The sequence below is a fragment of the Vombatus ursinus genome, unplaced genomic scaffold (assembly GCF_900497805.2).
Source record: "Vombatus ursinus unplaced genomic scaffold, bare-nosed wombat genome assembly UNPS02014797.1, whole genome shotgun sequence".
NCBI classification, from domain to species: domain Eukaryota; kingdom Metazoa; phylum Chordata; class Mammalia; order Diprotodontia; family Vombatidae; genus Vombatus; species Vombatus ursinus.
Window position 1 is genome coordinate 5,467,837 of NW_020954575.1, and position 21,866 is coordinate 5,489,702.

A 21,866-nucleotide genomic window follows, 5' to 3' on the forward strand; every position below is an offset into this window, starting at 1 on the left:
GAGGTTGTGAACAAGCAACTGACTCCTACCCATAGTCTGATATTATATACTTTGCCCTTTGAATACTGCCCTCCTGGCCCCTCTCCTCATGGTCTGATGTCAAAATTCTTGTTGTTGAAGGGAGACAAGTATAACAGCTCAAGAAGTTGGTGAAAAGAAGAAAAAGAGGGAAGAAGGGGCCATGGCAGAGAGAAGGAAATCAGATAGGTTTCCTGGGAGCCCTGAAGGTATTTTTCTTTTAATAGGTCCTACTTAATGGATCTATAGTATATTTATTCTGCAGGCCTCTGTCTTAAGAAGTAAAGAGTTTATTCAGAAGTGGTTGCCTGCCAATGACCAAACTCATTTGTGTTGCTTTTGTTAATTTATTTTCCCCCTAGTTTATGGTGAAGACTTGTCATTAACACCCAGTTTGCTTCCAGAGTAAGCTTTCGGTCCAACATCATGAGTATGTTTTTGCATCTGGATGAGGATAGTTGACAGAACACAAAGCTTTATTTTTTAGTGGTCTGGCAGCTCATAAAAGGGTTGCAGAATCAATCAAAACAGTTGATATGGAACTAAAATGGGGGGCACATGTTATGGGAAAGTCTTCAACTAACTGACTTTCATACTGCTTTAAAAAGCTTTGCATGCCTGTGACACCATTCCCAAATGACTCCTTCCCATACAAAGATTCTTCCCTGGCAGCAGATTAGCAGTTTGGTGGGAGGCAGGTTCATTTTTTTCAGGCCACCATGGCATTAACTGATTCCTCATAGCCCAGTGCTTCTGTGAAGCGATGTTAGGCACTGTGTAGGGTAGAGACCTAACCAACATTTTAGTGAGTCTTAACCTTAACAAGAATGGCCTGCCTGGGTTTGGTTTATGACTTAGTATGTTGGGTCCCAACCTGTGAGCTTCAAATACTCTGGGGAGCACAGAAGAATTTTTGCAAGGGATCTGTTTCATACGTGAATTGGTGTAATCAGTTAACAAACAAACCTTCTGTTGCCTGAATAAATGGTATGGCTCACATATATAAATATTACAGTTTTTCCAAAGTGCCGAGTTGCTGTTGAAGTGAATAAAATACAAATTCACTTAAAAGTTGTTTCCAATTATAGCAGTTTTCTATCATCATGTATTTTCTCAATGTATGCAAATCCACAGTTTGTATCACATAAGACCCTGAGATGTTTGGCACCTCAAAAATAGTCAATATGGAGCAGCTATAAATAGACTTAAAATTTAAGGGCTAGAGTCTATTCCCTGTAGTTCTAAAATGAGCATTTCTCTTGGGGGAGGAGGGAACCCTATGTAGCACCAACTACAAGCTGAACAATCTGACTCAGACTAGGGAGGCTGAGTTGCCACTGTCCTGTTTTGAATATAAAGATGTTTAGGGGCTTTGACTGGGATTACCTGCTAATTTACTTGTGGTTTGCTTGTTCCAGATCAGGAAGAACTGAAACCTGGTTTGTGGCATTGCCTGGGTTGGACCCAGCCATCCAGGTAACTTAGAGTCAGATACATTTGTATGTTAAGCACCCCCAGTTTCACACAGAATTAGTAGAACTATCAAAAATCACCTGCATAAAGGTGGGGATTCCAGCATTGTATTATATTTAAAGTTTCTATGGTGAGGGCTGATAACAATGAAAATTGACAGTTGAGTTCAGCATGGGTTGAATGAATCATAGTGATTTTAATTGTAGTTTTCTTGGTGTTCTCCAAAGCACACGACAGAGGTATATCTCACCACACAAGTTTCCTTAATAATGCACGTGTCTTTTTTATCTCAGTTGAATAGAAATATTCCATTTGTAAGTTATTTTAAAGTAATTATTTTTTTTATTCCCTTTCTCTCCTTTAAAAAATGAACATAGGATAATCGTTCTGGATCAGAGCAACACCTCAGACTAATATGAATTAAATAGTAGATAAGTTTCCAGTGTGTTTTTGTGTTCTCCCTGTTGCACACTCCCTGCCTCTGGTTGGCCGTGATCCTTACAACTCTCATCAAATCCTCTTGCAGTTGGTGGTGCTTGGACTTATCTCTTCACCATAATAACAGACATGAGGGATGTGCCTGGATCTATTTGCTGGTGCATAGAGCCTTGTTCTTTAGTTTTAGTTTGCTGGTGAGAAAGAGTTTGGAGAGTAAAAATTTTCTTCTGGGTCTGTAAATTCAATGCTGTGCCTGACAGTGGCTCCTGGTTTTATTATGGTGGGATGAATCAAACATTTACTGTTGGTTGATGTGTAATAAATGTTTCTTGTTAGACCAATCTGGTTTCGATTGTGTAAGATGCTACTGCTGTGCCTGCATATTCTAGTTACTCCAGGTACCAAAGAGTGGACATCTGAACTTTGTAGGTCACAGAGAAAACCCTTCAATTTGTATTTTGAGTGATTGTCAAGTGAAGACAATATTTGGTCACTGCCTCACATAGAAAATGAGAATCAGCATTTTATAATTGAGGCATTGCTTTTGTTTTGAGTTATTGCTCATATTCTCATACTGCTTATCTCAAGTTCTAATTGGTACCCACTTAACAAGGAAAAAGGCTGTTACTCCATATGCAGCCTGGAGTATGGGGATGTGGGGAGACAGAAGTATCACAGGGAAGAATACAAGCTCTTCAAAAGGAAATTCAGTGAGTCACTACATATTTCAGCGCTGTATAGCTCATATTTGATGTCAAGGGAGTAAACTTATGAAAGATATGTAGGGTAAGGCTAACATCTCCATCGTATATTATAATTCACTCTCCTGGGAGGTTAGCCTGGGTACATATTATTAGAGGATGGTATTACCTTGACTTGCTTCCCCTTTGTGTTTGACTGCAAGCTGTCAACAGCAGTGACTAAATAACCACCTGATATCTGTCTTGATGAAAGAGTGGTGGGACTTCACTTATAACAACTGAGTTGTGAAGTTGGTCAGATTTATGGAATTTCCAAAGTTTCGTTGCTGCAAAGAGGCAGCTATGAAAGTACAAAATAAATGGAAGGTTTTTATGCAAGAAGTGTTATACAGGTGTTGTGTTGTTACATCAGCCAATTCATCAGCAGGCACTTATGGAACATCGTGGGAAAGACAAAGTAGAAAACATAGTCCCTGACCCCAATAAGTTCAAAAAAGGAAAAGTTTTCAGAAGAGAAAGATAAATGCATAGTAGCAACAAAAAGACAAACCCTAAATCTTAAAAGAGGTATGGCATCCTTTCTAGGATCACTCCTTCAACCATCTGTCACTGGAAGGTTGGGTTCCCACAGAGGGGACTGCTAGCTCCAGGTCTAAGGGTAACCCTGAGGGCCATCCTCCCAACACTGGCCCATGAGAGCTTTCACTAACAATCATCCAGTTACCATTTAGCAAAGGGGATTATTCACATGTCATCGCAAAAATAATAGGTACCATGACAAGCCCTAAAACATTGGGACATATTGTCTCATGACACGTGTAGCCCAAGCAGTTTATAACTCTAAGACTACAGTGCTTCAGAAGAGTTCTCACAAAGCTCATGTGGGTTGTGGCATCAGTAATGGGTTGCTAGCTCCTCTCAGGGCTCAGTATAAGGTATTGGTCTGATGGACTTTTTGGGCTTCATCTTCAGCGAGCAAGTGCAGTCTACCTTCAGTAGACTTAAACTCAGCTAGATGTTAACGTGTGCCTTCAGCTTGAGGGTGTTATTACAGAATTCTTTTTGGCTGGAATACCAATGGGTGCTTTCAGAAAGGACAAAGAGCCTTAACTTAGGATTGGCAGAAACCTTTCCAGGTCTGTCCCTTCTGAGCCTTGATTTGGAGGTTTATCACTTCATAGACAAGGACTATGAGTCCCGCAAGCTACTCCTTGAACAAGGGTGGGGAGTGAAAGAAATAGAACCCAAAGAACAATATACACATTTACTACAAGATGACAAATCCACTTTGTACAAGTAGTAAAGAATGTTCCTGAGGATCTCCCTGAACAGAGCTACCTAACCAGCCTCCAGCTTTCCCACACCGTTCTCTCCTGGGGAGTTAGTTATTGGCTGGGGTAGAACCAGTCTTTCCTTTCTGCTCCAACTACATTTGTTTCTGAAGTCTTTCCTCCACCTCTCCCGGTGTGGGCTTTTACCTTAACATCCCTTCCTCTTCCTATCCCTGTATGAGGTTTGTGACTCCCAGCTATGGGGAGCAGATGGATATATGAGTTTTAGGGGGACAGGAAAGGGATTATTAGGGAGAAGGAAGGTGGTGAAGTATATAAAGCTTTGGGCCTAGAGTCAGGAAGAGTTCAAATCCTGCCTCAGACATTCACTAGTTATGTGACCCCATTGGGCAAGTCACTTAACCTGTTTGCCTCAGTTTCCCCAACTATAAAATGGGGATAATAATAGCACCTACTTCCCAGAGGTGTTATGAGGATCTAATGAGATAGTATTTGTTAAGCACTTAACAGCAGTACCTGGCACATAGTAAGTGGTATGTAAATGTTAGCAATTAACATTATTAAGTTTGGGGAATGGGATGAAAGTGACAAAAAACCAAATTGAAAACAATTAACACAGTAATTGACTCAAACTTGACTTTGAATTCCAGTTGTAACTCTTGGCCCTGTGCTATTCAACCTTTTAAAATCGATGAACTGGATAAAGATGTAGATGCTATGCTTGTCAAAATCACAAATGGATGAGAAACTGTCAGGGCTAGCTAACAGGTGACCCAAGTTCAGAACTGAAAAGATGAGTGAATTTAAGTGAATCAGGTAACCCCTCAGGGCCCATTCTCTTCATCTCGAAAGTGAGGGTGTTGAAATAGGTGATCTCAGAAAGTGAGAATGATGGGCCCAGCTGAATAGGATAAAATGAAATAGAGATAAATATGAAATTCTATACCAGCATCCAAAAAGCAAACTTCACAAATAGACCAAGAGAGAGGAGGGGCTAGAGCCAGAGTTGGGGAACCTGTGGCCCTGAGGCCACATGTGGCCCTCTAGGTCCTCAAGTGCAGCCTTTTGACTGAATCCAAACTTCACGCAACAAATCCTTTTATTAAGGCCTCGAGGCTGCAGGTTCCCCAACCCTGGCTGTGGTTTGTATGGAAAAGATGTGGAAGTTTTAGTGGGCTACAATGGAGTCAACAATGAGACATGTCGTTCAAAAAATCTAATGCAGTTCTAGACTATGCTGTATTAAGAAAAACATAGTATCCGGATTAGATAGGTAATAGTCCCACTATACTCTGCCCCAGTCAGACTATATCTGTAGTATTATGTTCAGTTCTTTGGCTTCTTTGAGTATTGGCTAAAATCCCATCTTCTGCAAGAAGCCTTTCCTGAAAAATCTTTGTATCCAGTTTCTGATAAGAGTTTGGTATCTAAGATATATAATTAAGACATAGAGATAGTCTACATAGATATATAGATAATTATATCTATATAAGACCAAAAACCCATTAGATATATAGTCAAAGAATATAAACAAATCATTCTCAAAAGAATTGTAAACTATTATTAACTGTATAAAAGAATGCTCCAAATCACTAAGAGAAACACAAATCAAAACAACCCTGAGGTTTTTCCTCACACTCAGCAAATTGGCATAGATGAGAGAAGATGGGAATAGTCAGTGTTAAAGGGGTTGTGGGAAGGTATTAGTGCATTGTTAGTGAAACTGTAAATCAGAACAATCATTTTTTTTTTTGGCAGGGAGAAGATTTTTTATTTTTTTTTGTTTTTCTTTTTTTTAATTAATAAATTTATTTATTTTTAGTTTTCAACATTTACTTCCACAAGATTCTGAGTTCCAGATTTTCACCCCAACTCACCCCTCCCCTCACCCCATGATGGCATGCATTCTGAATACCCCTTCCCCTAGTCTGCTTTCCCTGCTATCTCTCCCCCCCTTCCCTTTCTGTTTTCCTGTAGGGCAGGATAGATTTCTGTACCCCATTTCCTGTATTTCTTATTTCCCAGTTGCATATGAAAACATTTTTTTTAAACATGTGTTTTTAAAACTTTGGGTTCCAAATTTTCTTCCTTCCTCCCTCCTCACTCACTGTCATTGAAAAGGCAAGCAACTCAATATATTGTCTATACATGTGCAGTTATGCAAAACACTTCCATAGTAGACATGCTGTGAAAAACTAATTCTATTTCCCTTAATCCTATCCCGCCCCCCCCATTTATTCTATTCTTTCTTTTGACCCTGTCCCTCCTCAGAAGTATTTGCTTCTGATCACCCCCTTTTCCAATCTGCCCTCCTCTCTATCATCCCCCTACTCTCTTGTCCCCTTCCCCTCCTATTTTCCTGTAGGGTAAAACAGATTTGCATACCCAATTGAGTATGTTATTCCCTCCTTAAGTCAACTCCTATGAGAATAAGATTTCAGTCATTCCCTCTAACCTTCCCCCATTTTCCCTCCACTGTAAGAGCCTTTTCTTTTCTGTTTTTTTATGAGATAATTTACCTTGTTCTACCTTTCCCTTTCTCCTTCTCCTAGTGTAATCCTCTCTCACCCCTTAATTTTATTCTCCAGATATGACCCCTTCATCTTCAACTCACCCTGTGCCCTCTATCTATCTATCTATCTATATATACATATATACATACATATAATTTTTTCCCTCCAACTACCCTAATACTGACAAAGGTCTCAAGAGTTACAAATGTCTTTCCATGCAGGAAGGTAAACAGTTCAACCTTAATAAGTCTCTTAGGATTTCTCTTTCCTGTTTACCTCTTCATGTTCCACTTGAGTCTTGTATTGGAAAGTCAAATTTTCTATTCAGCTCAGGTCTTTTCATCAATTAATTTATTTTGAATTATCAACAATCACTTCCATAAACTTTTGAGTTTTAAATTTTTCTCCCCCTCCCTCTTCACCTCCCTTCCCAAGATGGCACCCAATCTGATATAGGCTATACATATACATTCATATTAAATATATTTTCACATTAGTGTTGTTGTAAGTAAGAATTAGAACTAATAGGAGGAACCACCAGAAAGAGGAAACAAAACACAACAGAAGAAAAAAATAGCAAATAGTATGCTTCGACCTGCATTCAAACTCCATAGTTCTTTCTTTGGATGTGGGGATCATTTTCTATCATAAGACTTTTGGAGATGTCTTAGATCCTTGCATTGCTGAGAGGAGCCAAGTCCATCAAAGTTAGTCATTGCACAATGTGGCTGTTACTGTGTACAACATTCTCCTGGTTCTGCTCACTTCACTCAGCATCAGTCCATACAAGTCTTCCCAGGTTTTTCTGAAGTCCATTTGCTCATCATTTCTTATAGCACAATAGTATCCCATTACAATCATATGCCACAACTTGTTCCGCCATTCCCCAATTGATGGACATCCCCTCAGTATCCAATTCTTTTCCACCACAAAAAAAAGCTACTATAAATATTTTTGTACATGTGGGTCCTTTTCCCATTTGTATGATCTTTCTGGGATACAGACCTAGAAGTGCTATTGCTGGGTCAAAAGGTATGCACAGTTTTATAGCCCTTTGGGCATAGTTCCAAATTGCTCTCCAAAATGATTAGACCATTTCACAACTCCACCAACAATGCATTAGTGTTCCAATTTTCCCACATCTTCTCCAACATGTATCATTTTCCTGTTTTGTCATGTTAGCCAGTCTGATAGGTGTGATGTGGTACCTCAGAGTTGTTTTGATTTGCATTTCTCTAATCAATAGTGATTTAGAGCAGTTTTTCATGTGACTATAGATGGCTTTAATTTCTTCATCTGAGAAGTGCCTGTTCATATCCTTTGACCATTTATCAATTGGGGAATGACTTGTATTCTTATAAATTTGACTTAATTCTCTATATATTTTAGAAATGAGACCCTTATCAGAGAGACTGGTTGTAAAAATTCTTTCCCAATTTACTACTTCTAATTTTGTATTGCATTGGCTTTGTTTGTGCAAAAACTTTTCAATTTAATATAATCAAAGTTATCCATTTTGCATTTCATAATGTTCTCTATCTCCTGTTCGGTCATGAATTCTTCTATTCTCCATAAATCTGATAGGTAAACTATTTCTTGCTCTCCCAGTTTGCTTACAGTATCAGCCTTTATATCTAAATCATGAACCCATTTTGACTTTATTTTGGTATTTGGTGTGAGATTTTGATCTATGCCTAGTCAGAACAGTCATTTTGGAAAAGAATTTGGAATTAGCAGCTTAAGTGACTAAAATGTCCATAGTCTGACCCAGGATTCCATTGCTAGGTTCAAGAAAAAATGCCCCATATACACTGAAATATAGAGTAGTACTTTTTGTGATAGCAAAGAATTGAAAACAAAGCAGACTCCTTCTGTTTGGGGAATAGCCAAAAAAAATTATGATACATGAGTGTAATGGAATGTTACTTGTTCTATAAGAAAGTGTAAGTGAATACAGAGAAACATGGGAAAATCAGCTTGGACTGATGTAGAGTGAATAAACAGAGCCAAGAAAACAGTATACACAACTATAGTGTAATTAGCTCACCAGAAAAAAAGTGAATGTTGAAAAAAACAAAACACAAGAATGGCTGAAAAGAAGAGATATAAGAAGACACTCCCTTGACTGAAATGGGAAGTCCATGAGTGTTGCACACGTTGCATCTTTTCATGTCTTTTTTGATCAGCTATGTTTTATTCAGTATTGATCAGTTATGCTGAATTTTTTTCCTTTTTTTGTCTTCAAAAATACTGTTATATGCAATGGCTCCCTTTGATGAGGAAGATACTGGGGAAAACTGTGGTGATGTAAAAACAAAAAGACATCAGTAAAAACTTTTTTAAAGAAAGCATCTTTCATAGTCTCCCTTAATACTACTGTCTTCCCTCTTGAGATTATCTCCAGTTTATCCAGTATCTATCTTATTTGTACATAGCTGTTTACATGTTGTTTTCCCCATTAGACTGAGCTCCTTGAGGGCAAGGATTGTTTTTGCCTTTCTTTGTATCCCCAGTGCTGAGCACAGTGTTTGGCACACAGTAGGTGCATTATGTTCAACTTCTGGACACATTAGGAAGGCCATTGGCAAGGTATATTGTGCAGGCAGCCAGGATATTGAAGCACCTTGAAATCATGCCATAGGGAAAGAGGGGCAAGAGAGCTGTCTGCAAGTGTTGAAAAGGCTGTCCTGTTGAAGGGCTGTACTGGGTCCTAGAGAACAGCATCAGGAGCTGTGGAACTTGCAAAGAGGCAAATTTAAGCTTTTGCTGGGAAAAACTTGTTGCCAATTAGAGCAGTCTCAGAGTGAAATTGGCTGTGCCCATTTGTGACAGTGGGTCACCAGAGAGCTCCAGGTGAAGTCTGGATTTGCCTTCACTATTGGCCAGCGATGTTGCTGAGGTACAGGCTTGTTGCCTTGATTGGATACAGGATGGAGCCGAAGAGGTGCCTTTGGGATCCTTTGTGACTCCTGAGTTTTATGAACAAGAGCAGGTTATTTCTCCTATCTGGGCCTTCCAGTGATAATATTTACTCCAACCTCATAGGGCTATTGGAACCACAGAAACTCAGATAAGGGGTAGAGACTAGATCAGTGATTTTAGTAGAAGTGGGAATTCTGGTGAGGAAAATCCTTTTACCAGTGCAGGTCAGCATCTTCTCTGTGCTTTGAAGTCTTAGAGTTGCTCAGAGCAGAGGTTAAGTGACATGTTCAGGGTCACACAGCCAAAACATGGCAGAGACAACACTTGAACCCAGGTTTTCCTGGCTCTAAGCCTAGACTCTACCCTCTAGGCTATGGTGCTAATAAGGAGATGTAAGCTAGTTATTATTGGCTGATAAAGGATCATAGTTTTAGAACTACAAAGAATCCTAGAGGTCATCTAGTCTTTTTTTTCATTTTACAGAGGAACTAAAGCCCAGAGAGGTTAAGGACTTGCCCAGGGTCACATAGCTAGTAAGTGGGAGAGCTCTGATTAAAACACAGGGCCTCTGACTCCCAGTCCACTGCTGTGTGCAAAGGTAGGGGAGGAGAGAGCTGGCCCGAGTCTAACCACTCTGTTCTACTCTTCCCCTGATGCTGGTGATTGCATTGAGAAGGCTCTTTCGACCTTTGGTCCAAGTCTACCAAGTACTGATACATGAAGCCTGTGACCCAGGAGATGGCATCCCTTTGATCTGTGCATCAGTTCATCGATGCTGTATTTACTGCCACTGGGCAAAGAAAAGTGACTATCAGAACCCTAGTGAGGACTTCTAAGCACACATGGCCCCTGGTCCCAGCTCTGCAGGGCACAGCTGTGTGATTCCAGCAGTCACTTACTCTCTGAGCATCAGGGGCCCTGAGGCATCTCCTGGCAACCTCTTCCCTCCCCAGTGATAGTCAGCATTAGGCTGCAGTCTAAGGACATCCATAGAGGAAGGTGTATGTTTGTTCAGAGCAGAGCCTTTTTACTGATAGACACACTTGAGACTGGCTCTAAGTCCCTGTCCCAATTGACTCCTCTGGACACCCACCCTCTTGCTGGGTCTTCCAGTAAAGGGCCGGGGTGTCCCCTCCCTGCTAATCAGGAGCTCAACCTAAGGTCCCAGATGGAGGGTGAGCAAGGGTGGGCTCTGCTTCTGGTCTTGGCTTCTGCATATGCCCAGGCATCCCCAACCTTTGCCCACCTCCAGTCTCTCCAGTAATGCTTGGGAACTTCTGCCTAGTGAAGGAAATTGCTGTGGACTGAAAGAAAAAAGCAAGTGCTGGTCCTGACTGCTTCTGACAGTGTGGCCTTGGGCTGGTCACTTCTCTGAGCTCCAGTTTCCATACCTGTCAAATGAAGGGCTTGTACAAGACCAGTGATTCCCACATTGGGTTCCACAGAAGGGGAAAGGAAGGGAATGAGTGTTTATATAGTGCTTACTGTGTGCTAGGCACTGTGCTAAGCCTTTGTGATTTAATCCTAACAACAACCCTGGAAGGTCGGTGCTAGAACCTAAGAAATGACACAATACTATTAGAGGTTCCATTAGAAATAGCACTGTTCTTCCCTCTTAAATATGTATACTGATCTAAAATATTAAGTGTAAATTACAAAGTATCTAAAACATTTTATACAATTTTTTTTGGTATGAAAAAACTTAAATTTCATCTATTTCATTCCAAGATTTTCCCTACTGCAACCCCACCTCCCTTGATTCTCAGAGGGTATTTCATAACCTCATGTCCTCCCACCCCTACCCTCTGAACCAGTACTGTAGGGTTTCAACAATGTATTTCAAGACCCAAATCTGTATTCTTGGCTACGTTAGTTTGAGAATTTCTGTACTCTATGGTATTGAAAGTCCATCCCATTTCCAACAATTCACAATTCTTAGCTACAAGCTTTGTTTCTCCATCTAATGTGCAGTTGGCTGCGTCTGCCACACCTAAGCTATAATTAGTACTGAGGGCCTTGGTTTCCTGAGTTGGCAATGGGCTAAGTCCTGTAGGTCCTGGTTATTTTCAGCCTTAGCCAGAGTTCTTGACAGAATGCGACTCGTGGAGGAGGGATCGAGAAAGGGAAAATGGTTGATATGGCCAAGGTGGAGTTTGGAATTACTCCAGCTGAGTCTTCATCTGGGCCTGATATTTTGTTGATAAGGCATTGGCTGAGTTGAGAGTCCTGACTGGCCATGGGGGCAGGGCCACAGGGGATTCTCCCCCTTGTCTCTTGGTCTCTGTTCACAGTTCCTCAGGAGGCCTGCCTGGGCTAGCCGCACAACGGAAGCCCAAGTTGTCCGAGGCAGAGTCTGGAGTGTTGCCCATCCTGCCATCAGAGAGAGTGAAAAGAAAAGAGGCAATGGATCAAGACCTGAGATAGCACTTCCCCTCTCACCTGAACAGTGAGAGCAGGAAAAGAGATTGTAATTTAATTTCTTTAAGCTCAGGGTCTTCAAAAAACCACACTGAACTGAATTGCTCTGACTTTGGCAAGTCTTTTGCTCTCCCTGGGCTTCATTTTCCCTCAGTTGTACCAGATAACATCTAAGGTATGAGCTTCTATGAAATAGGAACAATACTCTCTATACTTTCCCACCCACACAACCATCCTGTGAGGCAGATGTTCATCTCATTTGATAGATAAGTGATAAAGAAGCCCAAAGACCTGTCTGAGATCCCTCAGTTAGTTCATGGCCAGGCCAAGCCTAAAACCAACTGTCTGGCCTCCCAGGGAAGGAGCTGCTGTTCCATAGACTCAGGCTGAAAGAGCTGAGAGCCCCTGGGAAGAGTCATGGAGGCTATGGACTTGTTCTAGTAGGTGGGCTTTTTAAAAACTTCAGCGTAACAGGGTCATAGAAACAGCCAACTCTTAAAGGAAACCCATCAGCTGGGAGATGGAGGGAAAAGCCTCGGTCAGGACCCCACAAGTTCCCAAGTGTGGTTCTGTCACTGACTATGCAACCTTAGACTAGTCCCTTCACCTTTCCATGACTCATTTCATTTATAAAATGTCTCACAGGATGGAAGTATGGAAGTGTGAAGTATTATACAGTGTATTAAGAAAGAATTAACCTGGGGCAGCTAGGTGGCACAATGGATATAGCAATTTCCTTCTCTGTAAAACAGAAAGGTTGGACTAGATGATCTCTAAGATCCCTTTCCCCTATAGATCTAAGATCCTGTAAATCACATTAACCTCCCTGGGTTTCAGTTTCTTCATTTGTAAAATGAGGAGGTTAAACTAAATGCTCTCAAGGTACCTTCTTGCTCTAAATTTGGTAGTTTTATGACCACTGACCTTATTGGAGCCACTGACTTACCTCAATATATTGATGTGGTATATTCCCTCCTTACCCTTCTCTTGTACAAGAGTAAAGTGGAGAATCAGAAGGCAGGACAAAAAGCCAAAGCCTGAATAATATGAACATGGGACCTAAAGCCCCTCCATTCTAAGCTGGATAAAAAAAAACTTTTTCTCCCCAACTTCACTAGACTGACCAGGAAAGCTGGGTCTCCAGGATCATGATTCTAGAATGGACCTCAGTAGTCATCATCCAGCACAGGCCCCTCATTTTGCAAAGGAGAAAAACCAAGACCCAGAAAGGTGAAACAGGTAGTAAGTGGCTAATCCAAGGTTCATATTTGGTCCTTTGTCTCCAAATTCAGCACCCTTTCTACTACATCTCTAGAAGAAATTCCTGGCCCCTCTCCTTCCCTGGAATAGGGAACATGTTCTTACCTGGTAGTGACTCGGGCCCGGTGGTTGGCTGAACCTTCTACTGTGTCAATCCAGGATGCTCCCCTCAAAACCTTCCTGTCTTGGCCAGGGAAGGGAGTTCCATACATCGATGCTGTCCACTCCCACACGTTACCCATGAGGTCATAGAGTCCTGATGAATGGTGGTAGACTCAGTTCAGTGGTCAAGACTGTGCCTGGCAGCCCAACACCACCCTCCACCCACTCTCTGGGAAAGGGGAAGGATAGAAGGTTTGGGAATCTTCTCTTCCAGGAATAACTTGGGGCCCCCACGATTACAGATCCATAAGAGTAAGCCTAACCCATGTGGGGAGAAAAGCTGGAGAATCTGTGGAACTACATGCTAGGGCCTGGAGTGGCATCTTGATTGGCTGGCTTTACCATAGTTGTTTTGGGGAGGGAAAGCATCTACAGGCGAGGCTCCATGGAAACCATCCTCAGCTGTATCAGCCTGGGGGAACTTGCCCTGAGAAGAAAGAAGTCAGTGTCAGGGCTTTCCTGTGAGTGAATAGGCAGGCCAGGACCAGGCCAGCCAGCCATTTGCTGGGAGTGGGGTTAAGTTTAGGTCTCAGACTTAGGAGCTCCTCTCTTCTCCCACCTCAGTACTCCCTTGGCTGCCACCTCCCTAACCTGCTGGGAGTGTTCAAGGAGAACCAAAGGGGAGACCTTTCTGGCCCCAGATCACAGGAGCCTCTGCCTTAGGAGAGGAGAGGATGGGGAGCCTTACCTGCCACAGGTTGGTGCGGTTCAGCTGGAACTGGTTCCCCCAGGGGTACAATCGACCTGACAGAAAGGAGATGAAGAAAGGGACAAAAAAAAAAGAAAAAATCAGGAGAGGAAGGAGATGAGGACAAGAGGAAGGAAATGGTAAAAGGGGGAAGGAAAGAGGGAACGGAAGGTAAAGGTGAGAGGGAGAGTCAAGGGGAAATTATGAGCAAGTAGTAAGGAAAGGAGTAAGGGGAGAGGATGGGGAGAAGAGAGGGAGAAGTAGAAAAAGAGGGAAAGGGTAAGAGAAGAAGAGAGAAGAGGAGAGAGGATGTTATCTGTCCTGGTTCTTCATTCAATTCAACTGGAGATTGTGGAGGGCCTTAACTGCCAGGCTAAGAAGTACAGATTTTTCTTCTATAGATAATGGTGTGCCAGTGAAGGTGTTTGAGTAGGGGGGTGACATGATCAGACTGGTGCCTTAGGAAGATTATTTTGCCAGCTGTGTGTGATAATTTGGATAGGGAAAGACTGGAAGTAGTTATGAGGCTATTTCAATAGCCCAGACAAGAGGTAAAAGCCTGAACTAGGGTGGTGGCCATGTGGGTGGAGAAAGGGGATGGATGTGAGAGAAACAACAGAGCTAGAACTGACAAGATTCTTCGTATTAAACTATATGCACCAGCCTCCTGAATATCCCCTTGGAAGACTGCCCTACCCACCAAGGCTGTGTTTTGGGGAGGGAAAGCATTTATGGGTACAGTAGCTCATATGGAATGATGAGAAGAGGGGAGAGCTGGGCATACATAAATCATAAGAATGTAACAGGAAGGGAACTTAGATAACCATCTACTCTAATCCCCTCATTGTACAGATGAGGAAACAGACTCAGAGAGGTTATGTGACTTGCCCAATGTTACACAGCTACTCTGACCCAAACCCAGACCTCTTTCCATTGCTTTTCATCCCTTGTCAGAGCTTGTCACTGTATGGGGGAAGACTGACATACCCTTCAGCCCTCCCCGGGCGGCAAACTCCCATTCCTCCTCTGTGGGCAGCCTCTTGCCTCTCCAGGCACAGAAAGCTTGGGCGTCATTCCAGCTCACATGCAGCACGGGGAAGTCTAGCCGATCTCGGATGCCAGAGCCTGGACCTGCAGGCTGATTGGGCAGGAAGAGGAAGGGGAGATACCTGGAGATGGACAGGATTCCTAAGGTGATGTTTAGGAGGGACTGCTGGGCTAGGCCTTCACTATCCCATAGAACCATGAAGGAGAGGAAGAGAAAAAGTGTTGAGGGATGAGAGGCAACAGAAAGGAGATACCCATAGCCCATTTCCATAGACTTTTCAGGTTTCCAGAGTGCTTCTGACACAACCAACCTGTTAGCAGGCCATCAGACTATTTTGTTCCTCCTATCTTGCAGATGAGGAAACAGGGAGAAAAGGAAGGGTCACAGGTTGGAAGCTTCAGAACTTAGAAATCACTGAGTGCAACTCTCTCGCTTTACAGATGATGAATGTGAGACCCAGAAAAGCAAAGTGACTTGCCAAAAGTCACACAGGCACTAAGTGGCACAGTTGGGGTCCAAACTAGGATACCAGGAGACTAGGATGAGAAAGAACATTTGTCTCAGGGTAAGCACTGACTATTTAATCAAAGAATAACAGAATTTAAAGCTGGAAGGGACCCTAAAAATCATGTGGTCCAACCTCCATATCTCTTAAAGGAAGAAACTGAGGCCCAGGGAAGGCCAAGTAAATTGCCTCGTGTCACACAGCTAATCAACAAGCAGCTACATTTCAGACTCAGATCCTTTGGCTCAAATGCTTCACCTGAGTTATTCTGTCATCCATGTTAGGCTTTTGTTTCTGGGGATAGAAGAAGGTTAGGCTTCCAGAATGGGACCACATGGGGGAGGGCTTAGAGGGATGGGAAGTGAGGAGCCAAGCTCACCTGCCTCCAAAATGCCTTCTCCACTGGGAGCCACCAGGGTGCAGACTGCAAACAGACAAGAGGACCAACTGAGCTGTCCTGGCTCCTCACATACTGGCCTCCCACCTTCTAACCCCACCCCAGACCTCATCCAGCTCAAAACCAAGGCTATGGGACAAAAACTGAGAACTCAATATGAGGATGCTGATGGTGCTGAGCAAGGCTGAAGCATCCTCCTTCCTGAAGATCTTTTAAAGAAGTCAGCTTTCCCTCCTCTACATTTGCGTAGGCTCCCCTTAAAGATAGGTTTGTCTAGATAGAGGGTCTAAACCAGATGACCTCTGACAGGCCTTATCATTCTCAAATCTCATGGAGTTCTTTGCTTCTCACTGAGCCACTTTCTCCCTTCCAAGTTGAAGAAAATGGGAATGAGCTCAGGGAGCTATTGGGTATATGTGTGGTTTCTTTTTCTACCCCTTGACCTCCCATCATGTGATGCATAAAATTAGGGCCAAAAGAGACTTTAGGTTTCATTAGACGGAGGAAGTGAGGCCGAGGGTCTCAGCTGCTCCCCTGTACCTGATTCTAGGATCTGATTCTTCAGTATGGGCCAGTTCCAGGCCCACCCCTGCCTCCATTCTCTTCCCTAGCTCTTGCCCTGCTCATTGTGTCCGCCTACTCACCCACCACTAATCCCTCTTACCTCCAGCTTCTGGGTCACTTTCTTTTTCAGCTCATCAGATACTAAGTCTTCAAAGACAAAACTCCACCCAAATGATTCAGCTTCTGTCAGATACTTCTTCTGTCTCACAAATTCCCTGGGAGGAGAAATGCTGGTCTGGCTCACCATTAACGTTTCCGAATTCATTTGTTCAACAAACATTTCCTGAGTGCCTCTTAAATGCAAGGCACCGTGCTGAATCCACAGTGAGGATCCAAATATGGTTAAGACCTGGTTCCTGCCATCAAGCGGCATACAGTCTGATACAGGAGATGAGATGTGTACACAAGTAATTATAACACAATGTAGAGGGTCATAGGAACAAAAGAAATGTATGACACACTAGAAGAATCATGAGAGAGGTGGTACAAAACATTTTCAAAGACTCTATAAGGTTTATTAGATTTGTTTTTTAGAGGCATCTAGGTGACTCAGTGGATAGAGCACTGGGCCTGGAGTCAGGAAGACCTGAGTTTAAATGTGGCAACAGACTGACTGTGTGACCCTGGGCAAGTCATTTAACCTCTGTTTACCTCTGGAGAAAAAATTGGCAAACCACTCCAGTATCTTTGCCAAGAAAACTCCATGGACAGTATTGGTGCATAATGGTCTATGAGGTCACAAAGAATTAGACACAATTGAACAACAACAAAGATCTCTTTTCTATTTGTGTGTGTGTGTGTTTGTGTACACTCAAAATCATGCTTGCTAGGGGTGAAGTACAGAGAAGGGGATTAGGATTTAGGATTTGGATAAGGAAGTTGAGAGATTTAAGGGACTTCAATGAATGCATGAATGAACGAATGGAAAAAAAGCATTTCTTAAGTGTTTGTTGTGCTAAGTGCTGGAAATAACTCTAACTTCAAAAATGAAAGTCTTGTCATCTTACAGCTTACATTCTAATAGGGGAAACACAACATATAAAGGGAAGTGGTGGCCAGGAAAGTCAGTTTCCTGCTTCATGGAGCAGGCAACATTCGAGCTGGTTCTCAAGGGCACTTCATTAAGACACTGCTGGTAGAAAGAACTGCTCGACTCAAAATTAGGAGAGCTCCAGATTCAAGTTCCAGCTTAGCCATTTGATAGCAGCTTTTGGTCCTGGCAAGTCTCTTCCCCTATTTCAGCTAAACAGTTTCATTATCTGGAAAATGAGAATAACACTAGCAGGACAAGAGGAAAAAACTCTGTAAACCTTTAGGCACTATATGTGTGTGGGGGAGGGCTATTATTTGAGATGGAAAAGCATGAAGGCATTTTGGATATTTTTATTTTTACTGATTAAATATGATTAAATATGCTGATTGTTTACCTTCTATTGATCTACCCTTGAATTCCTGGTATAACTGCTGGTATGTGATATGGTCTTTTTCCTTCTTCTTAGAGAGGCTTTCTAAAATCTGGACAAGCTTTTGATGAAGCCAAGGCCCATCAACCCCTCAGTCCAGATTTTAGTCTGCCTTGGTATTCCTTCTCAATCCACCTGACCTCTGGTGTCAGCCGCTGGGCTGACAGGGACTTTCTGCCAAGCAGAACGAAGGACTCTCTGTCCTTTGCCCAGGCCCCTCAGTGCTGTGCCCATGTTAAGTACACCAGCCAGCCAGTCAGAACACTTGGCTTCTTTCCTAAGAATTCTCTAGGACACATTGGGCAAGTTCAAAGTGACCTTCAGGCCCTAGGGCAGTCAGTCCACTCTGTTTCAGAACTTCTGCCTTGGGGTTAAGCTGTGTTGATTGGTGAATAAGTGAAAACTCACCTAGCCCACTCTACCCAGAAGGCACTAGACCAGACAATGCTTCACATCCCACCCAGCCATCCATCTGGTACATCTTGTATCCTTTTCTGCCACTCTCTCACATCTCCTTCTCTCAAGAACGGTCAGTGAATTGCTATCACCATTGCTTCTGGAAATGGCTGACCTAAGGTTCTCCCTACCATGCCCATTCCCCAGACCAAAACTCCCTTTCCTGGCCACCACTTCCCTTTATATGTTGTGTTTCCCCCGTTAGAATATAAGCTATAAGATGACAAGACTTTCATTTTTGAAGTTATAGTTATTTCCAGCACTTAGCACAACACTTAAGAAATGCTTTTTTTCCATTCATTCATGCATTCATTCAAGTCCCTTAAAATTTCTTAATTTCCTTATCCAAATCCTAAAATTTTTAATTGTAGTCATCAATGATAATGGCCTATAGTTGTCTTTCTTTGCTTTATCCTTCCCTGGTTTATATATTTGTCTCATAAAAGGGGGAGAAACAATAGCATCCTTATGGTGTTATGAAAATAAAGGTGAAATGAAATGGTAAATGTGAAAGTGCTTTAAAAAAAAAAAAACGTGTCCTTTTGCCAGTAGATGTGTAGGTGAAGAAAGAGGAGGATTAGTGAGAAGAGTGCCCTGACCAGCAAAGTGGGCACCATACCTGAAATCTCTGTTGGTGACAGGGTATTTGTCAATGGCAAAGGGCTTCACTGTTACTTCACGAGTGGGCCCTTCCCCATCTTTGCCATCTGGGGAATTTGTCCCCATCTGGAATGTCCCACCTGGCAGCTGGACCATGCTGTTATCTTGCCCATTGCCTGCAAGATAAAAGACAGAGCTAACCTGAGCTATAATAAAATAAATATAATGCAAGGAGCAAATCATTTATTCATTCATACATTCATTCATAAATATTTATTCGATGCCTACAGTGTGCTTGAGTACTGTATTAGGTGCTAAGGGAGGTACAAAGTTTAATTCTGTTTGTCCCTACTTTTTAAAAAATTATATTTATTTTTTAACATTAATTTTTTTATTCTAAGTTCCAAATTCCCTCCCTCTAACCCCTCCCCCACCCATTGAGAAGGCAAGCAATATGATACCCATTGTACATAGTTGTATTTCTTTGTTGCCCATAGTTGTATTTGTTTGTTGCAGTCACAGAGTCAGACACAACTGAAACAACATAACAAAATTTGTTTGTTGCAAAGGATGGTTCTATGGGGGAAGGAGTCATGAAGAAAAGAGATTATCAATAAAAAATTTTGTTTAGGAAAAAAAATACACAGTGTAGATGAGACATAGTACCAGGGAACTCACTACCCAAAAGGCACAAACAAATAATTATTATAGATCATATTCTTTTGATCACTACCTTGAGAGTTTCCCCCAAAAAAATGCTATTTGAGGTAAGGGGAAAATAGGAGTGAGAATGAGAGAGGAAATTAGGGAAAATTTCCTGGAGGGAGGGGGCTATTGAACTACACTTTAAAGCATGCAAAGGGTTAGGGAAAAAGGAAGAAGGAGGATTTTCTAGGTATAAGGAACAGTTTAAGCAAGAGGAGTGTTCTGGGGACATGGAGTAACCAGTTAGGCTGAAAAAGAGTAAGATGAGAAGTTTGAATATACACATGTAACCCTAGTTTAAACTGTCTCTGCTATGTTGTATTCTCTCTTAAATATAAAGTAACAAACATCCAAAGTGACTGTATCTTTAAAAGAGAGAGAATTAGAACATGCAAAGATTAAGGTTTGCAAAGCACTTCAAATCCATTTCATTTTATCCTCACAACAACCCTGGGAGGTAGGTGCCATTAATATCCCCATTTTTCAGACTCGGAAACTGAGACATTCCTCAACTTGGCCAGTCACCCAGCTAGTTAAGTGTCCAAAGTTGGGTTTGAACTGAGCTCCTTTACACTATATATACTATACTATACTATATATACTATATATTACACTGTCATACAAATTCAAGGGAAGCAGCCAAGGTCCAGTGGAGAAAAGATCTGGATTTGGACTCTGCGGCTAGGGTTTCGAATCCGGCTCAACGTGTGCGGCCTTGGGCAAGCGATTGCACTTCCCTGGGTCCCAGTTTCCTCATCTGTAAAATGAAGGAGTTGGAGTTGAGAACCTCTAGTCCCTCCCAGCTCTAGACCCAAGATCGTATGATCCAAGGCTTCTTCCAACTTAAGGATCGTATGAGTTGGAATTTGGGGGGGTGCCCGGTGGTAGGGAGAGGAGCTGGGGCTGGGGGTGTGGGGCTGAAGTTCGCAGGCACCTCTCGTACAGGGGCTCCAAGCCTCCCACTGCCCTCCCTCCCGCCGCAGCTTAGGGCGCCGGCACTGACCTGGCTCCGGACAGAGGCCCAGGAACACAAGTCCCAGGGACTGCAGCAGCAGGAGCGGCGGGAGCAACGAACCCATGGCCAGACTGACGGGGAAGGGCTGGAGCACCAGCAACAACGCAGTTCCGGCCCGGCCCCTGCAAGCCCTGCCTCGGAGGGCGTAGCCCAGCAAGACCGGGAAGCGGGAAGACCCTGTGCAGTACTGGGGAGCCACCGAGGGACCCAGAGCGATGCAACCAGACCGGACCGGATCCCTTGCGGTCCTCCGAAGGGGTGGGAGGAGATGCGCCCCGTCACACGTTCACACGCAGACACACCGTTACCTCACCACCCCCCACTCACGCACACGCTCGCGTGGCTGTGTGCAACCTCGCGGGGGGGGGGTCCCTATCACGTGGCTTCTTTGCCGTGGCTGTGGTAAGCACAGCGGGGGGTCGAGAGTGTGCAACCGAGTCTCACACACACACGCACGCACACACACACACACACACACACACACACACACCCCTGCATTGTGTGTGCTCTTGGATCCAGGACCTGGCCTAACAGGGGAGGCATGAATACCACCCTAAGGGACACTCCGCTGAGGCTGTGTCCAGGTGCTTAGCGAAGGAAAAAAAAACAGCAGAGCTGATCCACCCAACACTTTTAGAGACTTGGCAAAGATACTGAGAAGATAAGAAAGGTGCACAGGGTCACATACAGCTAGAATGTGTCAAAGGAAGGACTCGAATCCTGGTCTTCCTGACTTAGAGGCCAGTACTTTGTCCAGTCGGTCAACCGGTCCTTATACTGCCTTTTTGTCCTCCAAATCACTAACTTAGACCAGTACCAGAGTATCCAAGTGGAAAGAGCTCTGGATTTGGAGTCGGGAGCCCTGGGTTTGACTTTGAATTTTGTGTGTGTGTGTGTGTGTGCGCGCGCGTGTGTGATTTCTTTGTTTCTTTGTGACTCATTTCCCATCTCTGCAGTTTCCCTCTCAATAGAAAGCAGGTTCACAACTTCATTTTGTAAATTGAATTAGCTCTAAGGTTTCATATCAAGTTGGCTGAGATGATAAAAAATACAATAATCAATTCTGGAGCGGCTGTAGGAAGAAGGCAGGCACACTAATATGCTGCATGTAGCATGTTCTTATTTCATTCTATTATATGGAGATAACATGCATATACATATGATAGAAAATGACATCAGAATGGATCAGGGCTGTGAACAAAGTGTTATGGGAGATGAGAGGGTTGAG

The 21,866-nt window shown here is 43.0% G+C and overlaps 2 protein-coding genes across 6 annotated transcripts in view; one reads left to right on the plus strand and one right to left on the minus strand.

Annotated features, from left to right (window-relative positions):
• TEX14 (testis expressed 14, intercellular bridge forming factor) overlaps window positions 1-2,270 on the plus strand; it is a 153,522-nt gene extending 151,252 nt beyond the window's left edge. For both annotated transcript variants that reach the window (XM_027870356.1, XM_027870357.1), the window contains 3 exons: window positions 121-227; window positions 1,437-1,494; window positions 1,869-2,270. In XM_027870356.1, coding sequence (XP_027726157.1) covers window positions 121-227; window positions 1,437-1,494; window positions 1,869-1,905 — 202 coding nt within the window. In that variant the 3' untranslated portion in view covers window positions 1,906-2,270. The remainder of the gene's footprint in view (window positions 1-120; window positions 228-1,436; window positions 1,495-1,868) is intronic.
• A 6,634-nt stretch (window positions 2,271-8,904) lies between these two features.
• Window positions 8,905-20,722, minus strand: SUMF2 (sulfatase modifying factor 2). Of its 4 annotated transcripts, XM_027870419.1 has the most exons (10): window positions 20,627-20,716; window positions 20,246-20,380; window positions 18,938-19,094; window positions 16,500-16,614; window positions 15,818-15,862; window positions 14,873-15,023; window positions 13,886-13,941; window positions 13,540-13,624; window positions 13,141-13,291; window positions 8,905-11,727 (listed from the first exon to the last, which is right to left on the minus strand). In XM_027870419.1, the coding sequence occupies exons 3-10, from the start codon at window positions 19,072-19,074 to the stop codon at window positions 11,643-11,645; spliced, it is 825 nt and encodes a 274-aa protein (XP_027726220.1). In that variant the 5' UTR covers window positions 19,075-19,094; window positions 20,246-20,380; window positions 20,627-20,716; the 3' UTR covers window positions 8,905-11,642. The 4 variants fall into 4 exon arrangements, with proteins under 4 accessions (XP_027726220.1, XP_027726217.1, XP_027726218.1 ...); XM_027870416.1 differs by lacking the exon at window positions 20,246-20,380 and having other exon boundaries at window positions 20,627-20,722; XM_027870417.1 differs by lacking the exons at window positions 15,818-15,862; window positions 20,246-20,380 and having other exon boundaries at window positions 20,627-20,722.
• Between the last annotated feature and the right edge of the window lie 1,144 nt (window positions 20,723-21,866).